Here is a 23,412-nt window from a genome sequence, read left to right as displayed (position 1 = left end):
TCATTATACAATGTTCCTGGTAAATATAAATATAGCCTTATAGTAAAGGGAAACGTTTTAGCAGCGCCTGGTCCCACCTTAACTGCCAAAGCTAGACCTGTAGCCGTTATTTGACTACAACTCTCACAAGGCTTTACAGTCATCCACTTACTGGGCTTGTGACAGCTTAATGGTTAATATATGGAGTGATGTGTTCAAAACTCAAAACACCCAAGTTGGTGGATCATATGTAACGAAGGACTGTGCTTACCTAGAGTTGGGGCCATCCCTGCCATGGGACTTGATGGATCAAGCTGGAAGCCGCCCATGATGTACTGGGACTCCGATGCTGCGTTGTCCATCTTCAAGTTCATGTTTTGCGCCAGGTAGAATTGATACAGTTCAGCTTCAGCAGAGGAGGGCAGGCTGCTGAGCCCCAAGTGCCTGTTATGTTGGATTTGAGTCATATTCTGTTGAAGCAGCATCATGTTGTGCATGTGCTTCTCACTGGTCATGTGAATACGCAGGTTCCTGGCGACGTTGGTCTCATAATCGCACACCTCACAGCGCCAGGTGGGTTTCGTTTTTGGTTTGGTTGGAGAAGGGGCCCCACAAGAATTACTAATGTTGGAGGCAGCAGCTGCAGTGGCAGCAGCAACAGCAACTCCGGCAGTGTGGCTGAAACATTGGTCGGTCCCCCCATTCTGCAGGTTCTGCATGTTGTTGAGATGTTTGTCTGACTGCATATGAATACTGAGGTTGCCTTTGGTAGTGGTGGAGTAGTTACAGACCTCACAGCGGAAAGGCTTGTAACCACAAGTGTAGCTTTCTCCCCGGGCAAGCCGTGGATGAGGCTGCCCAGATTTGCAGTAGACACAGGAGCCACCCGGCTCTGGGTGTTTCTCCTTCATGTGTGCTTCCAACGTCTGCTGATACTTATAATGCCAGTTACACTTTGGACACTTAAGAGTCTTACAAGAGTTCCGAGAGTGCATCATTGTCATGTGTCCACCAAGTGAGCGTGAAGAGCCCAACACAGTGTCACACTTTGGACACTCCACCCCGCTCCCTGGAAGGCAATCACCTGCTCCCAGATCACATGGGTTATCGGCATGCTGGTGGTGGGTGGAAAAGCCTCCTTCCTCTCCCTCTGCACTTTCATTTGGTTCAGGTGCTGTGACATTGTCCCTATTGGCACTTTCGTCCATAAAGTCCAATTTCGGCCCACCCTCCGCCAAGCTGGCACCAACGCCATCAGTGTTAAAGCTTAAATGGTTCCTCCTGTTTGCACCAAAGACAACAAATGAAGAAGAACAAGTAGATGTGCCCCTCACAGGCTGGGGCATGTTAGGCATTAAATTAGAGTTCAATTTACTTTGGTTTGTGAGAGCTAGGTCCTTTTTGCCGCTGCTCCCGGCAAACACCCCAGACCGATCTTGAGCCCTACCCAAAAAATCTTCGTCAAGCCCGCTTGGAAACATTGCTTTGCAATCCTCTTCATCCTCCTCTATGTCATCTTCCTCCTCATCCATCTCTTCTTCCTCCACCTCGTCTCGCTCCTCTGCCTTTAGCCTTTTAGGTACACTCTCCTGGTCTCCCAAATGATGCTTACCCAGGTCTACCATATCGGATTCCTTGCTGCAGGAAGCTTTGGTAGTGCCAGTGTCTGAGGAATTAAAAGGAATTGAGCTACTAGACATGTTAAGGGGGGAATTTGCCAAACCGCCAAGACTGAGGAGGGAATTTGGTGTCAAAATATTGGGTTGTGTCTGTTCTACCCCAATGTTTGTAGTGTCATTATCTTTTAGAAGTGCTAGGCTAGCTTGCAGGGACTCATCTCCCTCCACTCGAATGCCGCTAAATTTCCCATAAAAACCACTCCCGGGACTGGTAGTGTTTGCTGAAGGAACTAAAGGGTGCTGAAAAGTTTTGTTTTTTGGTTCCAGAAAACTAACAAGGGGTTCCTTATCTTTACCAATTCCTTGAATGATGGCAGAAATGTTCTTGTTGCTAAGAATTTTCCGCTCATCCTCACTGAGAGTCATTCGATGATCATGCACAGCATGGGTCACAAATGACCGAACATAGCCAAAGGAGAGTTTGCACAAAAAACACATTAGAATTGGTTTCCTTTTACCGTACAGCACAAAGCCATCATATTTGGACAGGTCTACATTGTTGGGGACATCTTTGGATACACACGAGCTTTTGGCAGAACCGTCACTTTTTAAGTAATCTTTGTTGCTTTTGTGTCGCACATCAAAAACCCGGAAGCTATGCAGTACCGGGCTTACGCCTGCTGCGGTTGAGGTATTCAGGAAAGACTTGTCTGAACTCTCAAACCACTTCCTGAAAGACGAGGCTATATGGAAAGTGTTGATAATTTGTGGGTAAGCAGGGCCTACAGAGGAAGATTCCTCTGATTTTCCTGTTGAATTGGGCAAGGAGTTCGCATACAGGTTAAGAAGGGCCTCACCAGGGCTGCTGTCGCAAGCTTCACCGCTCTGGATCAGCTGACTGACACTTTCCACTATGTAGGCAGAGCCATCGGGCTGGTAGACAATTTCTCCAGTCAGATTCTCCACGTCGCTTTCCTCCTCCCCTTCCTCACTTACATCACTTTCGCTCTCCTCCTTCAGTGCAAGAGACGGCCGCGTACCAGGGCAATGATGCTCCATGTAGTTCTGTAAACTAGCAAAGGAGGACGAACATTCGTTGCAACCTACTGCTCTGCCAGGAGGATCAGAGATGGCACCGGATGGATTAGAGTTTTCAGAGATGCACTCATTAAATGAACCACTCAGACCTTGCAGAGACCCATGGCTTTCAATGTTGGACTGCTCCATGCTGCCAGATTCGTCAAGGTGGAGAGTGCTGTTGAGATCAGTCCATTGTTTGTTTGGTGGAACGCTGCACCCATTGTCCTTCCCAGGGATGACAGGAGTGTCACAGCCTTCCATGGCGAGGTCTGTATAGAGAGGTCATTGCACCCAATACAGCTCGGACCTGCCAAAATACAGAGAGGAAAGGTTAGTGGAGTGCAAGGTGCGCAATATAAAACAAAACGCAGACAGAAACCACGGGGTACATATGACATAAACACACATCTAATAAAACTCTGGAGTATGAAAGCACACAAATAGCAAAGTGACAAACAAATCATTTCTTCTTTTATATCACAAAGGCATTGTTGAGAGGGGCAGGTGCGGGATTGCCTCATGAAAAACAGAGGCTGCTGAGAAGCTCTTTCTGGGATCTCTTGGATTCATGATTTCGTGAGCAAATTAAAAATTTGCTGCTTGATCAGTGCAACCCAAGATTCACACTTTTGTGATAATTAAATTCTTGAAGTCATATTTGAGGCGAGCATCTCATGATCTTCACTCCTAATATCTCAAGTCATTAATAGCTGTGACTTTCCTTTTCAAGAAGTTTTATAAGTCTCCGCTGAGGCTCCATGGTTGGTGGCCAGGTGAAGCAGATTGTGAGATGGCAAATTGACATATTAGGTTTCCTGTTGGAAGTTATCGGTAGAAAGGGTGTTTGAGTTCTTCTATTATGAAAACGTTTAGCACAAAAGCTACGGGAGGTATCAGAATTTAATGCCACCGCTGTGACCAAAATGGAACCTTACCCCATGACCAGCTAAGCTGATTGACGGCTCTGGTCAGCGGCACTGTCAAGGCTGGAAGGGCGGGAGGGTTAACAGACTAATTGTAAAATCAATGCCATAAAGGCCTGGTAAGTTCCAGGAAGCTGTGGGAAGGGGAGGCAGTGATGGGAGAGATACACTTTGACGGGGCACTGGGGACTTGTTTATTGATGTAAAACCCCTTGTGCTCCCCAGGCCAGGGAACGAGTGAAAACGTCTAAATTATTTCCACCAACTAAACCAAAATGAATATATTAACGATAAAAAAAAAAAAATTACAATACAGGCCAATCTGAACCCTCAGATTGGTGACGAGGCAGATACCCTTTTTTCTACATTTTACCCCAAAAAGTTGACACCCAGAAATAAAAGTGAAGTAGCCCAGCCCAGACTCACTGGGACTTCACCTTTTTTCTTTTTCTGTCTACACAATTTTCATGAATTGCTCACTTCCCTTATTATATTCTGCTCCCTTAGCTTTCATCTTTCACTTTGATTGTCAGTCAATAGGAGAGGAGCAGCTCTTACTTAAGGAAGCAGAAGTCAAACTCCTCAGGTCGATCAGCACTCTGTCTATAAACATGTTTTCCCGTAAAATCAATGACCTCCAATCAGAGTGCGGACGTGGAAGCCAAAACGTTCCTGAGCTCTCTGTTCTGCTAGGAGCCGGCGAGGTGTCCACACCTTTCACCTAAACCAAGATATTCTTAAAATAATGAGATAATGGGGGATGCATTCATCTCTTACTAAAACGACGGTCCCTAGTCTGATTCGGCTCTTATTCTTTATAAATATATATATATATTTTTTTTTTTTTAAGATTTGCTGAATGAAAGCTGCACTTTTGAAATGGCAGCTCAAGAAATCTAATCTCAGTTTCTGATGACATCACACTTTTAGCATTCACTGACTATTGCATCAGTCATCAAGTCGCCACAGTCTCTCATACACAGCTACCTGGGATCATGTATGTTACGAGCGGCACGTGTAACCGACACAAGCTTTCCATGATCAAAGTGCAGGCATGGGAACTTTTCCTTGAAACATCCAGCATCTCCCTTGCTCTGCTTCTACACAATCCTTTGTGCCGTTTAGGAGTTATAAATGAGACACAAACCGAAGCCAGTTTTCAACAGGTTAGGAGGCTGCCTCTTAAATCATGCATATTAAACAGAATCCTAAACACAGTTGTGCCCTCTCAGTGATACGCACATCTAAATGCCCTCACACATGGCTGAGCCGGAGGGCACAATGCCAGCACCGGCCCCGAAACGATCCTCCCAAAAGCGTACAGATGCTACACTTCGGGGAGGATACAGGGAATGAAATGCATGAGATGGGGTGGGAAAATGCCACCCTGACATCGTCGGGATTATATCTGAACAGCAGCGCTGTGTAATCTCAAATTGTTAATTAGTACAGTGTTAATTAGGCAGTTCCCTCACAAGAGGAAGTTTGGCAGCAACCCAAGCCAAGAAGCAACATTTTAAATAAATTAAAAAATGGAGAAAAAAAAGTGAAGCAGCCATAAAAAAAAAGAAAAGCAGTGAATGGAGAAGGGCGGTAATACTGAGCCGGTCTATGGCATCTTGGTTACGTTAGGCTATGACTCCCATAACCCTCAGCCAATTGTCAGTGCTCGAAGCATTGAAAATATAGACACAGAGGAGGCAGCAGCAGCTTCCATCCCGCAAACAGTTATGAGTTATGTTTAGGACTAGAGCCATTTCCAGCATGAATGAGGAGGGAAAAAAACTGGAAGACAAGAAAATGCCAGCTCAGTAGTTTGTAAAGGGAAGCGATGCTGAGGCGGGTTTATTGTGGTTAGCGAAATAACAGGGCCTTAAATCATCCCAATTTGTGTATTTTCAGATGTTTAGTTCCTCTGAAAACAGTACCAGAGCTCTGCGGATAAAGTCATTTGTCAGGAAATAGACTTTTCCCAGCACACCCAAAAATAAAAGTTCTATATTCAGCGCAAAGAGGAAAGCGTTTGGGTCGAGCCCTGCGCCAGGCGGGAGCCATCGCGTGCCCAGGTGCAAAGGCGTCTCTTTGGCGCAGGGGCCCGGGTGAAAGTGAGAAGGGGAGCTTCCGAGTCCCAGCAGGAAAAGACTTTAGGTGAGAGTCTGCCTTCAACAGCTGTCTCTCTCCCTGTTGCTCTGGCACAGGGGGCCGGAATTGGCACGATGACAACACAAACACGAGTTGCCCTGTGTACGCTCATTAACGGGGCACGGCGCACACACACAGACGCGCAGAATGGCAAAGGCCTTGAAATCGTAATAGCCTCATTAGCATAAACAGCTTTTCTAACAGCAGGAAGCTAAAGAAACTACCAAACCAAACAAGACTGCCGGCAGCTTGGTTATAGCCGGGGGAGCTCCGCGCCAACCTCCTTCACACTGCCCACGGGCACTACACGGCTCCTATCCCCCCGACACACCGCGTGTCCAGGGAGCTTCACGGAGGGCCGTGCCGCGGCAGCTCTCCACGCGGCTACTTCTGGCAGGTGCTGGGATGTTTTGATGCGACAGATAAATCCGGCTATTGATTTAGTCCCTTAGCCAGATCGCAGCCTTTTCACGATCCTATTGATTCTTCATTTGTAGAGTTTATCTAAAACCTTGGAGGTCTCTCATGCAAATGCACGGTCCAAAACCACACACACACACACACCCCTGAATTCTATATGATTTATAATACCGGGGCCATAGAGGATCCCAGGCCAGGGGACCGGTATGACAAATAGATGACCATACACGTTTTTAAGAACACCATTTGGACAATACAGCATTTATTTTAACTGAAATCACTGATAATTAGCTTGAGACCTAACAGCACCAACAAACCTTAAGAAATGTTTCTTTTAATCTGCCAAACGCTGTTCAGTTGATAATCTAAGTATCATTGAGAACAAAACGCTGCCTTGCCTTTATGCTCTTATGGGCTTTAGTGTCTGAGGAACTGCCATAGACACAATACAGATTAACTGCACAAACGGCTAATTGTGACCATTCCGCTTGCCATAAAGCACTTGGCAACCTTTGGTATTTCTGTTCATTTACCCAGATTTATTACGCGGTCACAAAGACGTTAACATATTTGAAAGGCTACAGTTACAATTCGGCATTGTCACGGTAAGCCTTGCTGTGGCCATGATTAACTCCACATCAGTACATGTTCTTTTTTCCCCTCCACTATTTATAAACAAAACACAAAAAAAGACACAATGCAAGAGTATTCTAACAAGAATATACAAACACAAAAGTTACCATCCCTGAGAAAATTAACCAGCAAAGCTCTATAGAAAACCATTAAAATGCCCACTAAATGATCACAAATAATGTTCATGTCTGCAAAATGGGTAACATTTTTCTTTCTCAGCATTTATTTATAATTTTAATTAAGCATGCAGAAACGATTTTGTAGGACAGGTCCCCGCCACTCTCTTAAACTGTATGCCGTCAGAAGGGATACGACTGTGAGATTCCTGAACGTTGGACCATGTGGTGCAGAGAGTAAAGAGTTAACCGCCTCGACGGCCTCTGATAATTCGGAGCCTGCCCTTTTATTTCATATTATCAGCCGGTGCTGCCGATAAGCAGGTTTTACCGGAACTGACACGGTTGGAAGCAGCAGAATTCTGACCAGCCTGCAATGAGCTAACAAATTCATTTTCATTGATCAGAAATCAGCAGGGCAGTAAATGATGGGAAATTCCATTAGACTCAAGCACCTGGTTTCCCAGCCTTGCTCGTGCAGGGAGGGTGAGGTGCGGCTGAGTATGAGTGGATCCTGGGTGCGCACTAGTCTCTTCCGAGAATCCCTCATTACGTCTCTGGACGCTGGACATCAAACCTTTGCAGGGAGAGATCTTCCCGAATCTTAAAATAGAACGCGATGTTACTTCTGCTGGATCACGGGTCTCGGCTACGGCTTTCATTGTTGATAAGAGGTTAGCAGGGGCATAAAAGCCATCCTACAGATTTTAAACAGAGGAAAATAAAGGGGGGGGGTTCTAAACAGAAGTATATAAGATTCCCCAAACATTTCTCCGGGAAGTGGGAAATTGCGCACAAAGCTCTGCGTGTCCAGCTTTCCCCATCGGATCTCGAGTGAACACTTGCAGGAAAAGTCCAATGACAGGGGACACAGATCGAAGGAGAAACGCGAGGTGTGACATGTAGAAATGTACCCAATGTGGCCCACGGCAGAGCTGTTAAAGGTAATCAATAGCTCTGAGATAATACAGCAGGCCCCGGCCACAGCATCGATTGCTGGGAAGATGATAAAACGGTTTATTTGCATAATTGCAGAGGACCCCCCCTTTCCCAGGGCCCAGCAGCAGGACGCTAGGGGCAGCGGAGATGGATGACGGCGCCTCGGCATCGCCGTGTCTGGGGCCGCACACCTGCAGGCTGAGGGAGGAGCACGGCTCATTTGACATGGTTTATTTTCCCTAGTAACACCTGTTTGTATCATTGTCACTGTGATTAGGTTTAATTAGGACTTGGCGCGGGCTCTGCTCACTCAGCTGGGGCACATCACTCCTTTGCTCACAATGAAGGAAACGCCAGCGGCTGCAGCTCGGCCCTCACCGCTCACTCTCTCAGCAACTTCAAAGTAAATCATCAAGTTAAATGCAGATTCCTGAGAGGGGGGGTGAGAGGGAGAGGGGGGGTGAGAGGGAGAGGGGGGGGTGAGAGGGAGAGGGGGGGGCACCCGGGGCTAAATACAGGCAGCACCCAGCTGCAGAAACCCTGCCGCACGCTACCCCAACAGGAAGGCTCTGCCTCTGCAGCCGTGTGGTCAAGCCCAAGCCTTTGAAGTGGGAAGCCAAAGTCAGATCTGTGTCATATAATAGCAAGTCCTTGGAAATGGGGCAGATCCGCACGAATTGGCAGCCATACCGAACGTTCTGCTGAATAATTAAAGCGACTGGCCCAGCCCAGTGGCGGCTGATACAGGAGCACGAGAGCCGGCTGCCAATCCGTACTGTCCCGCTGTGACCTCACGCCAGTCACACAAGAACAGGGCATCGCTTTGACATCATGCCCTGGATCAGGGAGTATGGGGAATAAGAAACTGCAGCACATTTACAACTTTTACAACTCCCATCAAGCTCAGCCAGCTGCTACAGGGCAGTCTGCTTGCTGATCCATCGCCGGGTCTGACATCTTCTGGGATGTGTAGTGGTACAGCACTGAGTACACAGTTTTATCTTCAGCAATGCCAAGCAGGACAAGAGGTCATAGTCAGGTGTTTTGATGAAATGACACAAAAAAGTAAAATGTTACAGAAATAATTTTACCTAGAGGGTGGTAGATAAGCCTAACAGCCTTCCAGCAGGAGCGGTAGGAGTTAATCCGGTGATGGAATTTAAGCATGCATGGGATGGACATAAGGCTATCCTGAACAGAAATCTACGCCACAATGTTACCAGCAGGTAGAGAAATAAATGACCGTAAACGGGCCAAATGTTTCTTATTTTCTACCATACTCGGAGTCGTTCTTTTAGACATCGCTAGGGTTAATTGCTTTCTAGTACTTCAATCCCAGAGGTTAAAAAAAATCCCCTGCTTCTCACAGGGGAAACGGCCCCGCAGTTTCACTAAATCCCTCTTTGTCTGGACGGTAATTAATATTCTAATCCGTAGGTAAGATGCAGTAAAGCCCCGCGTAGCACACAGCTGGCAGACCCTCCCATTGACCTAGCCTACTCCTGTAAACAAGATCATGTTACTGTCCTACCAACATGGCCGGGAGCAGCACGCACGTCAGGCGGAGAAATAGTGTGCTATTCAAAGCGAAAGCTCTCAAACAATATTGTGACGCCTCAAGCGCAAAAGATCCAGCGCACCCCCTGATATTTAAGTGGTTTAGGGGGGATTTCCCAACTGGATCCAGCGACCGGAGCCTGAGAAGAGGTCTCTGTAACAGGTGCCACCAGCAGGATAAGGCAGCTGCAGGTAAGACAAAACACAAGAAACCGCTGAATGCTCGTGGCAAGGTGCCCATGCATGCGGTAGCCCCGGGCTCTCTGAAGCTCTCCAAGGCTGAGTGCTATGGGACCTACGTCACTCCCAGCAACGCCCGGCTCCGTCCTCTTTACATCTGTGAAACCCCAACTGGTGTCAAGCAGCCACCCTTTTCCCATCCCAGGCCCACCACTGTAGCACATAGGCAGTGCCAGGACCACGAAAGGTCCCCAAACGCAGGCCAAGGCTACCCTTTACTGTGGAAAGTGCACACGGATCACACCCCTCCGTTACCTGCCCAAACCTGATCTGGGAGCCACGCTTTACAGCGGCAGATGTGATTCAGGAAAGTTTAGTCACTCCCCCACCAAAAGGACATGAACTTGGCTGTCGAGTCATCAGTGTGTCAGGAAGTGAGGCCTTTCTGGAGAGCTCCCAAGTCATTTCCTAGACAGATACCTCAACGAGCCTGTATGAACAAACACGGCACAACCCCACACAGCGTTCACTGCCACGCTTGGTAAAGGCTCTGCCGTGCAATGCAGAGCCAGCCTCACGCTTAGCAGATCAGTGAAATGAGCAGTCCGGCAGATGGGAGAAGAAGGGTTACTGGCTTCCAGCCCCATCTGATAAATAGAGCTGCATTAAGAAGGCGCTCTCACTTTGAGATATGATGTCACTAACCTTTATTGATCCACAATCAGGGAGCTCTGCTTATCTCTTCCTCTGATATACTAGCCTCCTGCACTCAAGTCTTGTTTAATACACTGCTCAGCCACACACATTCCTCAGCTGTCCATCCTCGCACCGTACAGACAGCACACCGACGACAACAGCAGGCCAGATTTATAAAGTAACGCAGGGGCATAGCGCTAAAAGAAAAGAGGAAAGGGGAAACACTGGAAAGCCCCTACTGACATGTATACATACACACATATCCATACATACACACACACACACACAGGAAAGAAGTGGTACTGCTCTGATCATCACAACTTCAAGCTCACCTAACACAAAAAAACCATCTAATAACAAACAAAGGAACACACAAACAAGTATAAGAAGAGGCTCCTTACAGAAGACTCCATATGTTCCAGTGATGATCAGGCCTATAGGGGACCCTTGTGCTGGTACCAGCAGGAAGCAGCAGTCAGCGGGTGTGGGATCAGGCAGAGCACATAAAAGCCGCTGTAGGACAAGTGTAGGAATTATACCTCCCATTGATTTTCGCTCTGGGGTATTAGAAAGAACACAGCATTTACCAAGGGGTTTTTTTTTCCCTCCTCCTGAAAGCCGACTGCTGACTTTCAATCCTAAACGAGACTTTAAAGATGCTTATCGGGCAAACGATCGCTTGTGGAGACATCACTCAAGCCCAGGTCAAATCGCTGATCCTACCCAACTTCAGCATAATAAACAGCAACACTCGATGTAGAGCACTGGTACAAAAGCAGCGGAATCCCTAAAACAACGTGACCCCTGTCGCTTGCCCCCATCCAGTCTGCATTATCTACCCTCAGGCCGGCGGTAGCCGCGAGCCTGTAATTGGGGAGGGCAGAGATTAGAAATATCGGCAGCTTCTAAGTAAGACTTTAATTTACTGCCGGATCAATAACTCTGGGGGTTCTATTGGCAAACTGTCTACATCTCTATTGACTCGCACAATCCCTCTTATCAATTTATCAGAAATCATCAGATATGGTTTAAAGTAAATAATAAATGGCCAGTGAGCCCCCCCCTTCTCCAAATGCATTGTGCGAAGATGCTCTGGCGTACGGCTAGGTGTAGTAATTAGGGCTTTGCAGTCTCCTCTCGGCCCATACAGTCTCTTTATTCTCACTACGGAGATGTCTGCGGGAGGCTTTGGTGAATACGACCCTGTTTAGAATGGCTAATGATAATTGGAATTAAAAGATGGCAGGATTGGACACGGAGAGGAGGAACTTCCTGGGAGATAGCGGACAACGTCTCCTCCTGCAGACAGACAGCTCTGTGCCAGGCTGGCATCTGCATCGTACCAACAGGTCTATGTTTAATTGCTGTTTTGCATTTCATTGAGACAAGTATCCAGTACTTACACACTGCCAGACAAAAACAATAATGCTCTAATGAGGAGGTGCGAGCTAATTAGTCCCCACATTGCTCCAACCGCATTATTTCATAGTGGGTCTCTCTACTCACACAGCTTGACAAAGCGCATGCTACAGCCAGCAGACCAGCTCCGATTCCTCTTTGTTTTATGATTAGATTTTATTTTTTACGTTACATCCCCCAACCTCTGCTCAGAATAACACATAGTAATAAATCTATAGATTATAAATATTCGCTTTACATACCGTACTATTCGTACAGATACGCTGGCAGACGGCTGCACAAAGGCAAAGCATGGGCCAGTCATGCGCAACCTAATATTTCTCTGATGGCTGTGGACCTCAGCTTTGGCTAAGCATCTTGGGAGTGATCGTTCACCAGGGCTGAGCGTGAACATGGGAACGGCCAGCTTGCGCAGGTTCAGGGGTGTTCTGCATGTGCTACCTGCGTGCCTAGCTTCATAAGAGAACCCTTTGTGTGGACAGAAACGCAGTGGGAAGATAAGCTCCTCGAACGCGGAAAGAGTTAAAACATCCCATGGCTCTTTGGCTCTGTGCAACGCTTATGATTAATGTGTTTAGAACCATGTCCTCTCGGAATACACCGTTTTAAAATTAGAGGATATAAATATAGTAACCCATCTTTCATTTCTTAAGAAGAAAAAAAGGTCCCATGCTCCTGCCTCCTGATCTCCAACCCCCCCCCCCAATCAGGGGCTTTATAACCCCTTCCCCTGCCCGGGATCCAGAGGTGGCAAGAAAATATACCTGGAGCTGCAAGAGGCAAATCCCTGTGCAGCTCACCCCGAGTCGCTGGGGACGGAGTCATTCCATGGGAGTGAGGTCACTAATCCTCCCTCAGGCAGATTACAGACCTCCTTGTTAATGTTGGAGAGGAAGCATGGATAAACATTAACCCCACAGGGAATCTGCAATCCCCATTCACATTCAAACAGATTAATTGATGGAGTTGGATGGCAAAGGGAGGGGACTGGGGCTGTTTACATTTATTTAACACCTTCGTAAACAAATCAAAGCAAATACTGCGATTAGCACCCGGGGCTCTAGGGAAGGGTGTCGGGACAGGAAGAGATTTAGCCCTGGGTGAGAAGAAGGAAACAACCTGTTCTCCGGCGACTCCAGCCTCTAAAGGATCAGCACAACCTGCGCGAGAGAGGAGCTTCACGAATACAAGGTGCAGGAGAAGCAAGAACTATGGGACGGTTATGGACACCTGCGATCTGTACACAGTGTGCGCTAAAAAGCCTAATACATAAATATATATATAACAAAAATAAAAGCTGCGAATGAGGAAATAGCACAGGGAAGGATAAAAGGGACCTCTCCAGGAGTGCACATGAAACAAAAAGCCTCCCCTCCCTCCGCTACTCCGCACCGTCCACCTCCAAGGGATGCTTTCCTGTCTCTATGGAGACTGGCCAGCCTTTTCCCCTCAAACAGTCACTACATTGCCTGTCAGACCTGCCTGCATGGGGTCAGGCACACATTAAAAGAGGAACAGCAATTCTACATGAAAGTGTCGCTGGATATTTGGGCCAGGGTGAAGGAAACGAACAATGAGGGAGGCCCCTTGTATCATTCAGCGCATTCTCACACACTTACATTCCTTTAACACACCGGGGGGGACGGGTGTACAGGCAAAAGCTTAATAGTACCCATCTGAAACCTCGGGGTTTTCGGCGTGCCAAGTCCCAACAAAGTGAGGGATCGAAAGCGCATGGAAAAAAGAACAAAAAAAATATATGTTGCCAAAAAACATCAGTTTTCTACAAAGTATTATTACTTATTAAAATGGGGATCAAAGGAAAAAAAAATGCGATAGGTAGGACGAGAATTTGGGGCACGGACATCCTCAAATTTAACAGGTGGGTTAAGCATAGGAAGAAGGGAACAAAATTGCCCTTTGATTCCGCACAATCTTGTTGCTACAAGAAAGAAAGAAAGAAAAAGTTTTTTTATGCTAATCAAACAGAAATTAGAGAAGAATGCAGAAGGACAGGTCTGAGCGGACGGCATGAAACGGAGTTAAAGAAATAAATCAAAGTGGAAAGTTTCTAGGTTTCTTTTTATATTTAGTTGTTTTTATTTAAAAGTAGCAAAGAAAGGAATCCATAAACGTACAACAAACAAACAGTCACCCAACGCTGACAATATTCTACTTTAAAATCCAAAACATACACCGTACCTACGGAACGCAACAGGGCCATCAGGGGACATCCGACATCACGGATATTTTTATATGTAACAAGTGGTTTTATCCGTGCAAAAGGAACGATGAGGTCTTTCTGAAGTGTAATTAGACATACAAATAAATCTCGGTGATTCCAGCAATTCGCACGATCACCAAACAACCATTAACACAGGACTTGGGCGGAAGACAAAGGGGATGCGGGAGTCCACGTGAAGGTGGGAGGGACAACGTGCCAGGAAGCAGGAGAGATACTTGGAGGACACCCAGATCAACGCCAACTCGGGAGGGGCTGGGATTCTGCCGCGATCAGATAAAGAAAGGCAGGTCTGAAGCATGCAGCTGGCCAGGAGACTGCTGAGACAAAAACAGGAGCCTCGCTCACGCACAGCTTAACAGAAAGTTTGGAATATTTGCATCCACTAAAAACAGAAATAGTGGCAACAATGGAGTCAGTCCTCTGCCTGCACAGGTGGGCCTTACTTGGGGCAAAGCGTACTCGCTGCAGGGGCACGGCCGACATATACCTAAGAAGCCTGCCCTCGCCGAGTAACTGCAACCAGACAAGATGGTCCTCTACCTATCTGAAGCGAGAGTTCTCAATAGGGAGCACAACACACGCTGCTTGGAGTTTTGGGACAGATGATTAGGAAATGGAGCATAATTAGCCTCTAAATTGATTCTTCATGATGAGACATGGCAGAGATCGTGGTGCTTTACAGCTGGTAAATGGATTCATTGACAGCTCCAGGCTTGACACTGAAAGCAGAGAGGGACACATATGCATGCATTCTGCTATAGGAACGCCACGGTTAATCTACAAAAAAAAAATCTATTATTATTTACAGCTGTTCCAGGGGGAAGGGCGAGCTGTGCAGTTATTAAACATCAGGCAGTTTCTGTAATGAGGTGCCATCCAAGACGCCCAATGCTGTATATCTCCAAAACCTTCTCAGCACACCCGCTAATGTCTTAACAACGCACGGCGCCAACTTATACCCAACTCTACAGGGCCAAACAACAATGTCCCCTTCACCCAGTCGGCTCAGATACCAGCTAGTGCCTGCCGTGTAACCAAACAGCGGGACAGCAAAAGGCAGACATTACAGCGTCACGGCAGAGAAATGCTCCACCTTCAGCAGCCTGCTCCAAATGCATGCGCACATTAAGAAGACATGAGGAAAACACGGACTTTACATCCATGACACGCTCCCAAGAGCAACAGCCTTATCATAACACAAACACTACGCGTATCAAGCTATCAGAGATCACCTACTACCAAAGCTTTCCCATTGCTCAGAAACTTTCCAAGACCAATGTATAGACTCTATATAGTAACTTATGTTGTGGAAGTCCTCAGCGGGAGAGCTCGTGGTAAATTTACATCGCCCATTTCTCACCCAGTTCCACGCTCACTCCATTGTTTACACCGGTGCTGAAGTCATGGGTTGGCGAAAGGCTTTTCCCTGTCTTAATCGGAAACATTTCCAGCACATACCATACACAGGGGGGGGGATCCGGGTACCCTTACTCACAGATTCATATGTAACACTCAGCCCTTTAATGATCTTCATATGCCTGAGGGCTGCTGCTCCTTTCTTACACAGGCAGCAGTGAGTGTACGAGCGTGCTGGGGGAAAAGCCCACGGTCCCACTACACGCAGCGGCACAGCGTGCTCACATCGCTGCGCCAATTACCGCTCACACAGACTTACTTTTATTTTACTGGGTTATAAGCATTAACCGCGTTATACTAATATATATCGAGGAACCGGCCTAGCCGCACTTCATGGAGGATTTCAGGCCTAAAGGGGGACTAAATGGATGATGTTTCTTAGGGACCACTGTAAGGGCAAATCACACGCGACATGGAAATACCAAGCTGTACACTGACCAGAAGGGCCGGCACATTCACCCCCATAAAACATCTACGCCGACAAGATCACAGCTCAGTGCCATCTGAAGGCATTTTGAACGTGTTGGAGGGTCCAACAGCCTTCTTACTACCGTATGCCAAAATCAGTAGCAGAAGATAACGATGCACCATTCCGACTCAAAGGCAGAAGCACTGCAGAGGTTGGGTTCTACGGCCCAAGTAAACTCAACACAAGCAATTAATAGAAGGACTACTCTACCACGGAGCTAGATGGAGTTACAGATCGTGCTGGTCTTTAGGTCGTCACCCAACGGCCGGAACCTAAATCGCCCTCTCTGTGTAAATGTTTATTATTAGGAAATGGTGAAAACCTACATATCTATATAGATTAGTAAATAGGGAGATGCAGTAATTATTTTGCGACTCTGCATTCATATAGCCAAGGATAGCATTCTCTATTGTACATAAAGCCCCCCTTGTCCCATGTGCACCCTGGCAATAAAAACAGTAACAAGATGTATATTGTATATTGTATCAGTTCAAACCTGGGAAGTGTATTTTCCATACACAGAGCCATCTTAAAGGTTCTGCTGCTGCTCAGACCGACGGGAGGCAAGCGAACGAGCCATACGCAAGCCCAGATTTACCTGCGCCTCTAAGCTTGCGTTTGGGCATAAGGATTGAGGAAATGATGCACGTAATCCTCCCACAGATGTGGAAATGAGATCGATGCATTTGTAGCATTCATCGCCAGCGCAGAAATGGCAGAAACTGCCGATGGGTTAAAAAAAAAAAAATAAACTGACAAAAAACCCTTCATACCTAGCTATCCCCCTTTAACAATAATGACTAAAGACATACCTTTACAATATTTACATACATTTTATTTTCAAGGGTGCTGTTGCTGTAGCAACCAAAGCTTATTTTTTCTTAAAAGGATAGTCTTTGAAAACACAAAGGCTTTTATTTTTTGTTTCTTGAGGACAGGGGTTAGTTATACGGTTACAGTCACCTCTTGCTCAAAACACCAGCATCTAGGGTCATATCTGGAAAAAGGCAACCAGAATGCATGAAACGCACGACTCCCCATATTAACGTACGGTGGGAAAACAGCAAAAAAGCCCTTTCACTCTGAAATAAAAACACTTTTTTCACATACCTCAATGGGGGAAAAAATAGGAAAATATCATTCTGGTACAATACTAAATATAGCAGGGTTAATGAAATGTTTCGTGGCACTACGTATAACGGGTGGAAGAAAAAAACCCAAAATAAATAAAAAAAAATAGGAAAGGTTGTTCGATAAGCGGCATAGATTTGTAATGTTAAGATGGCTGGCTGGGAGATTATGGAACCAGATGCAGAAGAGACAACTTGTATTCACTAAAAACCAACAGTACAGGCCACATGAAGAAGAAGAAAAAAAATCCCCCCCACGCCCCCAAGGGAAAAAAAAAAAAAAAGAAGAGGGCTAATTGGGATTTTAATGCCTTCCCAGAAATACTATTATTTTAGAAATTGTTTTGTAATAAGAACCACAATACGCATATCAAGTGTTATTGTCTAAAATATATTTTAACCTTTTCGTAGGTTTTCTTAATAGGTTTAAAGCCATCTAAAAATATAAGAACGTAGATTTTGCCGTAGACCTGCCGATGCGGCAGAGACAAGTAGCACACACACACGCTATTTATATATCTATAATATATTTATATATAATAAACCGAAACCGGACAGTGCGCTGGTGTCCAATTCTCAGACAACTTCTGAGGGTGCACACAGAACAGAATCCATTTGTCTGCCCTGATTTTTTTTCGCTTCTGAGACAATACGCTGAGACGGATTTGAGAAGGCAGAAAGCACACATGGGTCTCCTCTTTCCCTGCAGTCGGACTCAAAAGCACCTTAGCTCATTTCTCACAGAACAAAAGGCCAGCAGAAGAGGGACACTGAGAGGTTACCCTAGGGTTTCACAGCAAGCCAGAGTGTCAACACAGAGACACTTTCTGCCATTGCTGGCTACTGGAAGCAGGGACGTCGAAGAACACAATACGATGCTCTCCACACCAAAAGAAGCACTTAGCTCCCTGGAAGCACAATCCGGTTGGCAAAGGATCTGCACTGGCTGCACGAAGTGAAAGAACAGGAGAAATTATAAATTATAGTAAATGGATCATACAAAACATATCACGTTTAGAGAGGAATATATATATATTTACACCCAAGGATAAAAAAAAAAAGCAAAAAAAAAAATCTTTACTTTTGGTTTCTCCTGCAGGAGTGTATGAATTGGCTAATTTGTTGTTTGTTACAAAAATATTTTTGTTTCCCCTGTTCTCCAACAACAGAAATCAAGAAATGTAAATAAAAAAAAAACAAATATAAAATAGGCCTAAAACAATAAATAGTTGGAAAAAAAGGGTACAAATTGGCCTCCAAAATATATAACCGAGCAGCAGATATCCAAAATGAACAGAAAAGCCAGATTCGGGGAGGGGGCTGCAGAGCCCTGTAAATATGAAGAGATATCGTGACAGCCCTTAAAACATGGATACTTCCAAGAGGGGCAGAAGAAGAAGAAGAAATTAATCAGTATTTGGAGGGAGCATATGGTGCCAAAAGCCTCAGCAACTGCGGGTTTCCATGTTCAGATACTTAATATTTATTGGTGTTTAAAATGTAAAAGCCCGTGCTTTGTGTTCGACTTAATACTGGGCCAGACAGGGCTTCTAACGAGGCTGTATTACAATGCTGAATTTTTAATGTAGGTTTAGATTCTGTTACATAATAATTTCAAAGACAGAGGATGAAGAGGGGCAGTGAGGGCCAGCACTGGGCCAGAAACATTCGAAAAAAAAAATTATTTACTTCTAATTTGAGCCACGCAGAAATTCTTTTGCTGCAGACCAATGCACAAATCATCGCACTGTACTGGGGGAGGGGAAGATGTTTATAATAGTGTAAAAATGTGAAATTCCAAGACCGTGCTGGTAATTTCTGCTGAACGTCACGATTTAAAAAGTGTAAAAAAAAAAAATGGAATAATCCCCCAAAAATAAAAAAATTAAATGAAAAGCAAAAAAAATAAAATAAAATAAAACAATGCGCATACGTACAGGGAGCAAGCCTTCGTAAGGCCTTTGAAGACGCGGACAAGTAACTGACCTCAAGTCAACGGGCCATTTAAATGAATTCATTTGCAGGAGTCTAGATCCAAACCCTGAGCGTGACAAGAAGGGCCCAGGTGAGCTAAGGAAGGTGGATCACACGGCGGCGGCGGCGGCTCTAACGTCTGCTCCTGAACGCAATACCCCACGACGGCAAATCCATAACCACGGCAATGATTTAGTGATAACAAACATGATAACATGTTGTGTAACTGCAAAACCACAGGATCATAGCCAACTTCCCTCCGACCCAGAGACAGACGCAATTTACACAGCGATACGGTGTCGGCAGAGGAATAAGCGAAAGGTCCTGCTCGGCTCCTCTGTTTATCCTCTTCCTGCTTTTTTTTTTTTTGTTTTAATCTAGTCATAAATTCACATCCTAAGAGGTAAGAAAAGCAGGAGGACGGCTACAAATATAAAAGAAAAAAAAGGGATGGGCTCACGTTGAATTATCAGGCAGAAAAAGAGCTTAACATACTTTCCATTTTCTTGTACTAACAAATTACGATTTAAATGTCTTTTTTTTTTTCTCTCTCTCTCTTTCTCTCTCTTCTTCTTCCTCCAAGTTGTAGCAACAGGAATAACTGGTCTGATGCGATGGGCAGCATATTCAAAACTGCTTTGTAATATGAGATGCAGACCTAACCTTATTTGCCTGAATTCAATAGGGGTTTTGCTGGTTTTGTCTTTTCGCTAAGCTTTAGAGCAAATACTTCGTAGGCAGGTCGCAGGCTATAACAGAAACAGTGAAAAATGAAAAAAAAAAAGAGAGAAAAAAAAAGAGAAAGAAACACAGGGGAGGGGAGGAAGGGGCAAGAAAGATTAAAAACCAAAACTAAACCAAAGCAGCTGCTATTCTGCTCTCTTTTTGTTATTGTCGCCTCTTAGCATACGAGCTGACCCCGTTTTGTCGGGGAGCTTTTATGCTTCTGCTTCCAGGATTCCCGCACCTTCCTTCACAGTTACGAACTTGACGTGACCCTAAAGAGGCAACTACCGAGCCCCTGCAAAATTACTCTGTACGAAGCGGGGGCTGGAAGGGGGGAAAAAAAATACAAAACAAAAAAAAAAACCCTATGCGGATAGAATAATTCCAACAATTGCAAAACAGGAAAACAGAGAGATAGGCCCATCTAAAGATAAAGAGCAACAACAGCCAAAGCTGATCAGGGATTCTCGCAGCTCCAGAGCTTTCAAACGAAGGGGTAAAAATATATATATATATTACACAAAAACATACAAATAAATGTTATCCATACCCAACAATAGAATATTCATTAAGACGAGGCGGTCATTTAAATAACGCAGTTATGTTTTCAAGAGAAAAAAAATAATAAAAAAAGAATAAGAATAAAGAATACCCCAAGCAATAGAAGACACGAAATGTTTGGAAATATTGGGGTATTTTGTATTAACAGATGAAAACATGATGGTCATGATGGGAAGGAGGGGGGTCCCCAATGACCCATCTGAAGGACTGAGGACGATAAGCTCCAATGCCTCGCAGAACTGCTCTTAATTTCCAGCTGTCCACCCTGTGCCGTCTCACCGCAGCCTAATACAGAAACCATTCCTGGGAATCTACTGATGGAGTCTCGCATCACCCTTTGACACCAGCGCCATAAAAAGGTGACCTCCCCACAAATGAGAAAATAAATTTAATTTAAGGAAGAAAAAAAAAAATGACATTTTTCTATGTTGTGTCCAGTTCCGCTCCCACCCTTTTGAAACACTGCCAAAAAATGTAATCATCTTAAGCAACTCAAACAAACAAAAAAAAAATACTAAAAAAAAAAAAATTTTAAACAGGAAAATGACAGAAAAGAAAATAATTTCATAAAATCGTCTCTATACGAATCAACGAGGCAAGCAGATCCTGAGGAGCAGCGAGTACCCTCCAAACAGTAATCCACGTCCACAGCCTAATGTCAGGAAAAGGGACATTAATAAACATTGAATATAAATCCGAGCGGCGAGAGAGGAAGACAGGCGAGCAGAGACAGCTGAAAAGTGCAGGAAATGAAGGGAAAGGATTTCCTACAAGCCCTTATTGATTATGGAAATGATTTGTACATTGTGTTTTCTTCCCCAATTGCAAGCATTTCATTTTACACCGATCCGATAAAAAAAAAAAAGAAAAAAAAAAGTTAGAATCCGGGAAAAGAAAAAAAAAAGAGAAAACACAAAGCAGATATTCTCTAATATTCTCTAGAATGGACAAATAAGGTACAACAAAAGATGCCATAGACTTGTAAAAAATAATAGGAGCGGAGTTTAAGGGTCTATCCATTAACAATAACAATTAACATGGTGTGGAATTCTAATGATTCCCAAAGCAGAATCCTCGGGATTTATTTTTTAAGGCAAGTTATTTATAAATAGTGAGTGTATCTGCACACATCTGGCTCCAGCATTCTCACAGAGGATACAATGTTACAATGTGACAAGTTGCCCGGACTCTGCCATTCCACAGCCGCCTCACCGGGAGAATGACGGGGAGAATGACAGCGAGCAGCCAGCGCTCCGCACACCGGCCACGGAGACAGGGAATGCGGGGAGCGGAGCCGGGAGAAGCCCTTCCACTAACCGCACTCACATCTGGAGCGGCACGGCACACGCACACACACACACACAGTGTACACACACACCGTGCACCGTGTACACACCGCGAACACACCGCACGGCTGTATACACAGCGCTCTCCCGGACAGCACCGGCTCACAGATCGGAGCGGATCGGGACCTCTGGCAGGTCAGTGCCCATCTCTGTCGTCAAGTTTAAGGGGTCCCGGGGGAGCCCCCGCGGGGAGGCAGCCGGGGAAAGTTGTCACTTACTCGGGCTGACGGTTTTCGGGCGCTGGGTCCTGGGCGAGCTCCGGCTCGGCGCGGTTCGGCTCGGCTCGGTTTAGTCCGCTCCGGCTCGGCTCGGGGTCCCATGAAGCCACTCAGGCTCAGCCCCGAAGCGGTGCAGGGGAAGCGGCGGGCTCCGCAGGGCAGCCCGGGCACATGTGGAGCGGGGGAGAAGCTCCGGACACCAGGAGCCCGCACTCACATCTGATGGTCGCCAAGAAAAAAAGTCTTTGGATCTTTATTCTGCTAATTAGTTTCCTGCAAAAAATGGCTGATTAATTCAGTGCGCATGTGCTTCATTACACAGGCACGACGGGAAGGGCTAATTACCAGCGCCTGGATCAATGAGATTCAGAGGGGAGAGAAGAGGGGGGAGAGAGGGACAGGGGAGGGGAGGAGAGGGGCTGGGGGGTGGGAGAGGGACAGGGCACACAGGGGCCAAGGGACAAGTGACACAGGGGAGCAAGGGGTCGGGGGGGGCAGATGGGGTGGGGAGAGGGACAAGTGAGTGGGACTGGGGGGGAGAGTGTACAGGAATGGGTGGCGGGGGGACAGATTAGAGGTGTGGAGTGGGGAATGATAATGTTGCAGAGACGCAGTAGGGGCACAGGTGTGAGATTTGGGGGTGAAAAGTATGGGGGTCGGGAGAGAGCTGAGTAAGAAGGGAAAAGTTTGTCCTGGGATGGCAGCCCCTGCCACTTCCTCTGCCGGTCTATGGGGCACACTGTGGACTTCCCTTTCCCCCTCTTTTTTGGACATGCAGCTCAGTGAGATTAGATGGAAGAGAGTGAGTGAGGCGAGGGATACAGCCGAGGGGAGGGTGTGATGAGGAGGCTGGGGTCCAGGGGATGGGAGCCGAGGCTCGGGGAATCCAGGGCTTTATTAATTATGCATTCACACACATCCAGGAATCTGGAACATCACACGTGTGCGACACTCGTGCCACATGCCCCGGGCACCCACCCTGCTCTGTGGGATGGACAGTACTGTGCGGGGGTCTGTAGGACCAGTAGCCCTTTGGCCGATCCAAAAAGTTGTTTTGGCACAAGGGGGTGTAGGCAGGGGCACGAGAGGGCATCAGAGAGTGCAGGCGATGTCTGGGAGGGGCGGGGGGAATGTCAGCCGTGACCCCGGGGTATTTTAGGGACTGGACTGTGTCTGGTCGGCACCCTGAGACACTGCCCCCTCCCAGCCACCTGCAGCAGCGGAGAGCAGCCGGGTGTCTGAGGCATGCCGGCCGGACACAGGGAGCGGAGCCTTCCCGGGGCGGGCCGTGGCAGATAGCAAGGGAGGCCGCTGGTCTCACCCACGCGTGGGGCAGGGGGTTCTGAACACTTGTCCAGTAGAGGCTCTTATCTCTGCAAGAGGTGGGGGCTGCTCAGGACAGGTCAGATGGCAACCCCCTGCCCCACGGAATCCTCACACTGCTGGCTCACCACAGGTATACACAACTATTCTGCGTGGGGATCGATATGTACATGACTACTTTATTCATTCGTTCACATATATTATTTTATATTCTACTTATATAAATCTCTATATGAATATATATATATGTATTTATAGGTGTATATATATATATATAAGTTAGGTATATATATATTTATAT

At 46.2% G+C, this 23,412-nt stretch overlaps 1 protein-coding gene across 3 annotated transcripts in view; it reads right to left on the bottom strand.

Moving 5' to 3' along the window:
• Positions 1 to 22,153, bottom strand: part of ZFHX3 (zinc finger homeobox 3) — a 51,116-nt gene extending 28,963 nt beyond the window's left edge. The window contains exons 1-2 of one of the 3 annotated variants that reach the window (XM_053449639.1): positions 21,789 to 22,153; positions 251 to 2,985 (exon numbers count right to left, since the gene is read on the bottom strand). In XM_053449639.1, coding sequence (XP_053305614.1) covers positions 251 to 2,939 — 2,689 coding nt within the window. In that variant the 5' untranslated portion in view covers positions 2,940 to 2,985; positions 21,789 to 22,153. The remainder of the gene's footprint in view (positions 1 to 250; positions 2,986 to 21,788) is intronic. The other 2 variants (XM_053449638.1, XM_053449636.1) reach the window with 2 other exon arrangements.
• Positions 22,154 to 23,412: the final 1,259 nt, after the last annotated feature.

The sequence above is a fragment of the Spea bombifrons genome, chromosome 10 (assembly GCF_027358695.1).
Source record: "Spea bombifrons isolate aSpeBom1 chromosome 10, aSpeBom1.2.pri, whole genome shotgun sequence".
NCBI lineage: Eukaryota > Metazoa > Chordata > Amphibia > Anura > Pelobatidae > Spea > Spea bombifrons.
This window is presented reverse-complemented; position numbering and strand designations above follow the sequence as displayed.